We start from the raw sequence: 8044 nt of genomic DNA, 5'->3' as shown, positions 1-8044 counted from the left end.
TCCTGCTTTGCCAGGTAAATAAATCTATTATTTAATAACAGCCATGTGTAGAGTCATGGGGTGGGTGCAGTGAGGGAGACCCAGGCCCAATATGCGCCACTATGAATGCCTCCCAGGGTGCGGGTATCTGCAAGACATTAGTTCAGTGCCCGGGGGAGGGCTCTCTTCCAGCCTCTAGTATGGGGTTATGCTCCATGAGGCCTGTGTGGTACAGAGGGGGGGCCTGTACCAGACACCTTCCCCCAGTGCAGGGCAATTCCAGAGCTTTCTTGAGAAACTGTCACCTGCTCCCCTCTGATCCCCAGCCAGGTTATGAGGTGAAAGTAAATTTTGTTTTTTGTTGGTGGTGGTGGTGATGTTTCTGAACTCAGCTGAGAGATGGGAGACAAGAAATGGCAATCCAGGTCAGGCTGCCAATGCCAAGTGGTCTCATGTCCTTAACTGCCTCTGTCTTTCAGCCAAGCGAGGCTGTCTCTCTGGCTCTCAGAGAGCCCTCGGGGCTCTCCTGCAGGAGCGCAGGCCAATGCTTCTGTGCTTTCTGGGGCCCTAAGCAGCACCCTGAGCTCCCTGCCGCCTGGCAGCTGGAAGGCCTAGCGTGAGGCGCTTCTCTCAGTCCCAATTATGACAGTGGCCACTGGAGACCCAGCGGATGAGGCTGCCGCCCTCCCTGGGCACCCGCAGGACACCTATGACCCAGAGGCAGACCACGAGTGCTGTGAGAGGGTGGTGATCAACATCTCAGGGCTGCGGTTTGAGACCCAGCTAAAGACTTTAGCCCAGTTTCCAGAGACCCTCTTAGGGGACCCAAAGAAGCGGATGAGGTACTTTGACCCCCTCCGGAATGAGTACTTTTTCGATCGGAACCGCCCTAGCTTCGATGCCATTTTGTACTACTACCAGTCTGGGGGCCGGCTGAGGCGACCTGTGAACGTGCCCTTAGATATATTCTCTGAAGAAATTCGGTTTTATGAGCTGGGAGAAGAAGCGATGGAGATGTTTCGGGAAGATGAAGGCTACATCAAAGAGGAAGAGCGGCCTCTGCCCGAAAATGAGTTTCAGAGACAGGTGTGGCTTCTCTTTGAATACCCAGAGAGCTCAGGGCCTGCCAGGATTATAGCTATTGTCTCTGTCATGGTGATCTTGATCTCAATCGTCAGCTTCTGCCTGGAGACGTTGCCTATATTCCGGGATGAGAATGAAGACATGCACGGTGGTGGAGTGACCTTCCACACTTATTCCAACAGCACCATTGGGTACCAGCAGTCGACATCTTTCACTGACCCCTTCTTCATTGTAGAGACACTCTGCATCATCTGGTTCTCCTTTGAATTCTTGGTGAGGTTCTTTGCCTGTCCCAGCAAAGCCGGCTTCTTCACCAACATCATGAACATCATTGACATTGTGGCCATCATCCCCTACTTCATCACCCTGGGGACAGAGCTGGCTGAGAAGCCAGAGGATGCCCAGCAGGGCCAGCAGGCCATGTCGCTGGCCATCCTCCGTGTCATCCGCTTGGTAAGAGTCTTTAGGATTTTCAAGTTGTCCAGACACTCCAAAGGTCTCCAGATTCTAGGTCAGACCCTCAAAGCCAGCATGAGAGAATTGGGCCTCCTGATCTTCTTCCTCTTCATCGGGGTCATCCTTTTCTCTAGTGCTGTCTATTTCGCAGAGGCCGATGAGCGAGATTCCCAGTTCCCCAGCATCCCAGATGCCTTCTGGTGGGCAGTCGTCTCCATGACAACTGTAGGCTATGGAGACATGGTTCCGACTACCATTGGGGGAAAGATCGTTGGCTCCCTATGTGCAATTGCAGGTGTCTTAACTATCGCCTTACCGGTCCCCGTCATAGTGTCCAATTTCAACTACTTCTACCACCGGGAGACAGAGGGAGAGGAACAGGCCCAGTACTTGCAAGTGACGAGCTGTCCAAAGATCCCATCCTCCCCCGACCTAAAGAAAAGTAGAAGTGCCTCTACCATTAGTAAGTCTGATTACATGGAGATCCAGGAGGGGGTAAACAACAGTAACGAGGACTTTAGAGAGGAAAACTTGAAAACAGCCAACTGCACCTTGGCTAATACAAACTATGTGAATATTACCAAAATGTTAACTGATGTCTGATTGAAACCTAATAACATACCCCCAGCTCAATGGAACTAATGCAGATATTGCATAATAGCCTGCATTGTAGTCAGTGTGTTCTACAGTGTGTATCTGGTTCTGCATGGAAAGCAATAGTTGTGCAAGTGACTTTTGATCTTTTGATTTTTGATTTAGAACACAGAATATCTATCCATGGCTTTCATGCAAATCTTTGTCACTGGCTTAGGGGTTTCCAAAGATGGGAGTCACCTATGGAGCCAGGATTTCAGAAAGATGCATTGAGACCACCTCATATCAAATACATAACCCACCACATCCGTGCCACCTTCCCTTCCTCAGTAAATGCACACAGCATCTGGGAGATGCACCCCCTACCCTCCCACCCCCGACCCCATTTGAGTCCACCTCCCCCTTAACAGAGGAAAACCATGGTGGCTTAGCTTTAAAGCTCTGGTAATTATTCAAAAGGTCATTCCCATTTTTTGCATTGAAAAGAACACACAGTCCTGTGTGTTGGAATCACTTTCTGTGTCACAGGCTAGGGTTTGTGAATTGCAGTTGCCAAGTAGATGCTCCGAAGGCTTCTGTTTCATAACGGAAAATGCTGCATTTGGTTTTTTCTCTGCAGTGTCGATGTGAGGGAAGCCCGGGGAGGGACAGTTAGTATGACCAAATGTGAATTGTCAAGTTTCACATTCGCTCCCTTAGGCCTACGGGACGAAGCTCACAAAACAAGGGACCTCTCAGCTTCAGATCTCACCATTTTTGCAGACTTCAAGGTCACCAAAACACATCTTATTTCTTTGTTACACTGGAGTTTGCAGACATCTACTTTCCTATGCTGTGGCCCAGCTACACTGACACTGCAGTGAAATTTTCCCGTGATGTGATAGAGATGCATGGGTGTTTGTTGCATGAATCTCAATATTTAAAACACAGGAAATAACCTCTTTTCTTAGTAGCCTACACAGTATTCATATTTAGAGTATTAATAGCCTAGGAAAGGCATTGAACTAGGGTTTCTTTTCCCCCATCGGAAGACAAAAGCCCTCAATCAGGAGAAAAAATAGACTATTTGGAATGGGGAACCAAAACTTCTGGCCCCCTAGCCCAGCCCTTTCCTGTTCTTCCAAATGGGGGCACAGACCTCTGCAAAGCCAGGAGAGTGAGCAGGGAAGGCAGCGTCTGAACACCTCACATGACTGCACCTTAGGAATTAACCTAGTCATGGGCATGACTGTACAGCTGACCAGGGCCTCTGGCCCTGAGGACAGGTGGATCTGTGGATCCAGTGTACATAATATATATCGAGTATCTCTTTCACGAGTTCCTCTACCTAGTTAGCTATAGAAAAAATTGCATTTGAACCTTGTATAAGCTTATGCAATATTTTTGACACAGGGCAATTTATGCATGTGTTTGACTATGTGCACTAGAGTATATGTATATATACATATACACACACATGTGTGCGTATATGTATATATGCACACACACACACATATATATATATTCATTCTCTGGAGTTCAGGTCAGGAGCAAATCCACTCCTTGGTGGGTTGGTTGTCTAAGAGGCCTGATGGGTTAATTTATCTCATTGGTAACCCCACTGGGCCTGGGTTTGCTACCATTGCCTCAGACACTCCGGTCTTCATGGATTCTTAGACGTTAGAATTGTCTCTCTGCCCTCCATGTGCTGCAGCTTCAGTTTCCCACAGCTGAAGCTTGTCTTACTGAGTGCACAAGGGCCCTCTGGCCCTCACAGCTCCAGCTGTCCTGGGTCAGACCCACCCCAGGCCTCCTCTCTCCAGTCCATCGTGTTAATCATCTCCATTCGCATCTTTCCCCCCAACTTTGGTTTTTATTGTCATATGGCTCTGCACCAGTCACTTTCATGAACCTTTCCCTAAAGAGCCAGAATGGATTGCCTGCTTTGAAACCAAGGATACCAAGGAGGAAGGCTTCTGGGGACCCAATTCCACAGGTCTGGACTTAAAGGGAGCCTCCTCTATGTGGAAACTTCTAAAGTCCAGGACCAAGGGATGGAGTCCCTAGGTGAGCCACAGGCATCATTTTGATTGCCAGGCTCAAACTCTCTCCCCGTTAAACTGGCCACGAGAGCTGCTTAACAAACCAAAGGATGGGTCTAGAATCGTTCCCACCCCCAGAACAGGTTGAGAGTGAATGAGCCCTGCGTAGCCTAAAGGTGGGCTTCAGGCTGGCCTGGGAATGGCTTAAATGGGGGGAAGCTTTTGCCTCACAGACTGGGCTTCTTTGCCTTTCAACATAATGGCTTAAATTTCCCAAACACAGTGAGTTGTGTGGTCAGGCTGCCCAGTTGTGGCTCCAGGCCTAGCCTCACTGTTGGCTATTTAGCACCTGCAGTTACCTTGGGGGGTGGGGCACCAGCTCAGGGTGCTAGGCCCAGGGTGCTCATTAGTTCTTGGTCACCCACATCCCCAGGTATCTGCAGGGCTCCCCATGCCCAGCACAAAGCCTCTGTGCTTCTCCTCCTCTTCTTCATGGCAGATGGTGCTGAATTTCCAAGACATGGGGTGGGAGGGACACAGACCTTGGGAAAAGAGATGGTAAAACCACCCATACCTAAGGCCTGGGTCAGGGGGTAGATATTTTATCCCAGTGTCCTTGACCGGGGACTATAAAATCTTCACACACACAGGCACACATGCCTGCACGCCCATCACAAAATAGACAGATTACACTGTTGCCGTATGCAAATACAGAACATGCAGCACATATGCAAAATACACAGATAGCAAATTAATAAATAGGGCACACACCGAAGACATCTGGTTATACCTAAATCCAAAATATGCACACTTAGCACAGACATCAAACGTACTTACCAACACAGAACCTACCGAAAAGGCCTACTTTCACCGTGTACAAAGATACAACCTGCAATCAGATGCAAAATGCATGAAAACTACATGAACACAATGGGTATGCATACAAAAATACACAAAGGATACTTTCCTATTGTTTCTTCACACAAAATACACACAAACTCAGTTTATATACACAGTGCGTTCACTCTTATGAGGCACACAAAATACAGAACACACACCCAAGAATATACACACTTAATACACATGAAATGCATACATGTACACAGATCCATTGCTCTGCCCCAAAGCTATAAATTAATAGGCACAAACAAAAGATCAGACTTAATCACCTTTCCCTAGCCTGCGTCTATACCCCTCATTATCCTTCAAGAAGTCTCTTCCTCCAACTCTTTTCTCTCTCACTCATCCCCAGATTTCAGAGAAGTAACCCTCAAAGTTTAAAGCAGAAAGATGGGCCACCATTGCTGAGCAGGTCTCTGATTAAGACTAGGAATCTTATGGGGTTTCTACCTATTTACCTTCTTCCCACCAGAAACCCGGGTGCAGAGTGTGCAAAGACCTGGGATGGCTGGAGGCCTGGTAATATACACCTCCTTGCCCTGCCCTTTCCTTCAAAGCAAGTCTGCACAGACAACCTGATAGCCCAGGCTCCCTGCTCCCAACCCCTGGGATCTCTGGATTCAGCCCCATTCTCTTAACAGCAATGGTGGCTCAAGAAACTGCAGGGTCCTGGGCCCAGAACCAGAGTGAAGATGCCCCAAACATTCTCTCAGTCCACAGAACTTATTGCCCCTCCATCCCCAGGGGCTTTGTCAGGGGTAGGTCAGAAAGTCAAGACCGTATATAGATTTGTCTCTTAAGATGAGCCACCTTTACTTGCTTGTGGCATCTCACTTGCTCTTGGGCATTAGCCCAGTGCGGTCAACTCTTGAGTCCCCTCTATGGGTGTTCAATCTTGGCATACTCTGATGGGGTACCACCTGGATGCCCTGCCTCCCATCCAACTGCGCCTTGAGGAAATGCACACCAATTCAGCTCAAGTGAAACGTGATTAAGGACCTAAACCTAATGCTACGCAAGCAAACTACAGTTTTTTAGAGGGCCTGGTTTTTATCCTATATTCTAAGGCCAGATTTAAATGCTTGGTAAGATTGCCCACTGTTTGAGATTATCCATGGAGCTGGTTCTTCCCGCTTGTAAGACTAGCTGAGAGCTGGGTGTGTTTTGGCAAAAGCTTCACCTCAAGTGGAAGTTGGGAGTTGAAGTCAGGCATAAGGTCAGGCATCATGGCCTCTACTCCTGCTGCTGTCCCAGATGTGTCGCACCCTTCCCTCCCAATGATGGTCACAGCTTTCGATCTCCACCAAGGAAGCAACAACAGCAGAGAATGGACGCGTGGGTCCAAACTTGTGCATTTAGTACAGCATGCTGGGCCTTTTGAGTGTTTCCAAGTCAAGATACCAGTTTTCCCTTCAGCTTCAGCAGGTGCCTCCATGGGCTCAAACTTTCAAGAAACTTGGAGTTTTCAGGCAGCTGAAGAGAAAGAGGTCCAGGAAAGGTAGGGAGGTTGTCACGATGAGAGGGTAACTACGTTGGTCAAATTTCAGAGTAAACTTTTCAGGAGCCAAAATTTAATTAAGGGCATAATTAAGGCTCTGTGCTTCCTGAAACTTATGTGATGTTGGACATACTCTCTTCCTTCCTCTCTGCTTCCTTCTGTCCCTCTCAGCTGGGCTCCTGAGGATGGGGTAGGCATGTCACCAGGAGGTCAGCCTTTTAAAAAGGGCCCTAAGGGAGTGTGCCTCCAGACTCCATTGGCCTACTGTGGAAAGGGCTCCCATGAAAGTAAGCATTGTTGGCTAAGGCCCCCAGCCTGGGTGCTCGTGTGGCTGCCCCACGTTGGGAGGGCTGCAGGACTAGCTTGTCCTAGCTGCTCTCTCTGGATCTCTCACTCCATTGTAGTGAGGTCTTTGGCCAAATTACTTCCTTGTGGTCAGCCATAAAGTGCCAACCCATGTTGAGAAAGGAGAGTGCCCTCTGAAGGTTCTCAGGCTGGGAGTTCAGCACTGCTCACAGTAGTGGAGAAGAGAGGTGGAGGCTGACTTCCCCCAAAGGAAACTGTAGGACAGTTTGCAAATTGCACTTGAAGGTGGCATCATAACCCCTACGGCAGGCAGGAGGAGCACAGTGCTTTGAATTGTTTACCCAGGAGTGGGGATGGTGAGCCCTGCTCCAGCTCTGGCTCCCCTGGGTCATTGTCCTAACAGCATCCATCTGGGTGATGGCTGCTGGTCTGAGACGACAGGTCCATGTAGACTGTAATGTCTAGGGTACTCCTTGGCTACACAGTGGAGGTTCCCTCAGCTTTGGCAAAGTGTCCGTTGCCAGGTTTGAACTCATGACCTTACCCTCATTAACATCCTTAGCCACCTGAGCCAGCTAGCAGGGAGGTGTCTCAATGGCTATTGTGACCATAATCCGTAGCCTCAGACTTGGGCCTTGTGGAGATCAGCCCTTTTCCCCCATCAAATCGGTAAGTGGAGTGGAGGTGAGGGATCCCCTGCAAACTGAGATGGGTCTCTTCCTCAAATTAATCTGGTTCACTTTTCCCTTCTATCTGCTTCCTTTCCCACCAAAGCTCAGCTCCATTTCTCATAGTTTGTCTGAATATTTTCAAAGAGGAAAAGTGCAATAAAATAAATAGTGACTGTTTTCTTTAGCAATAGCTACTTCAAATTCTTGTTCTCAGGACTGAAAAGTGATAGTACTTGGATTATCAGATAATGCCCTTGGCTTCTGGGCATTAGTTCACCCTCTCTGTAGTTCCCCTTTCTTCTCAGTGTTCTCATGACTCCTGTCCTCTGAGGCTCTGACCCTCTTTTGGAATGTAAACACATGCAGAGGTGCCATGGATGCACAAGAAGGTCCATGAGAAAGCTTTCTTTGTCATTCTTCCCCCTCCCCCCAACCCCGTGCATCTCTCTGTCTCTTTCTGCATCTCTGTCCCTCTCTCCCTCCCACCTCCCTCTTCTTGTCTCCTCTCACAGCATTCTCTTGCAACCTCTAGGCAC

General features: G+C 48.6%; 1 protein-coding gene across 1 annotated transcript; it reads left to right on the top strand.

Annotated features, from left to right (window-relative positions):
- The first annotated feature begins 621 nt into the window (after positions 1 to 621).
- KCNA2 (potassium voltage-gated channel subfamily A member 2) lies at positions 622 to 2121 on the top strand. Its single transcript, XM_046645814.1, has one exon. The coding sequence runs from the start codon at positions 622 to 624 to the stop codon at positions 2119 to 2121; it is 1500 nt and encodes a 499-aa protein (XP_046501770.1).
- The last annotated feature ends 5923 nt before the right edge of the window (positions 2122 to 8044 follow it).

The sequence above is a fragment of the Equus quagga genome, chromosome 18 (genome assembly GCF_021613505.1).
Source record: "Equus quagga isolate Etosha38 chromosome 18, UCLA_HA_Equagga_1.0, whole genome shotgun sequence".
NCBI classification, from domain to species: Eukaryota; Metazoa; Chordata; class Mammalia; order Perissodactyla; family Equidae; genus Equus; species Equus quagga.
This window is presented reverse-complemented; position numbering and strand designations above follow the sequence as displayed.

Bases quoted from the DNA above. Each gene is read 5' to 3' on its own strand.
- KCNA2 (XM_046645814.1), top strand. From the start codon at position 622: ATGACAGTGGCCACTGGAGACCCAGCGGATGAGGCTGCCGCCCTCCCT.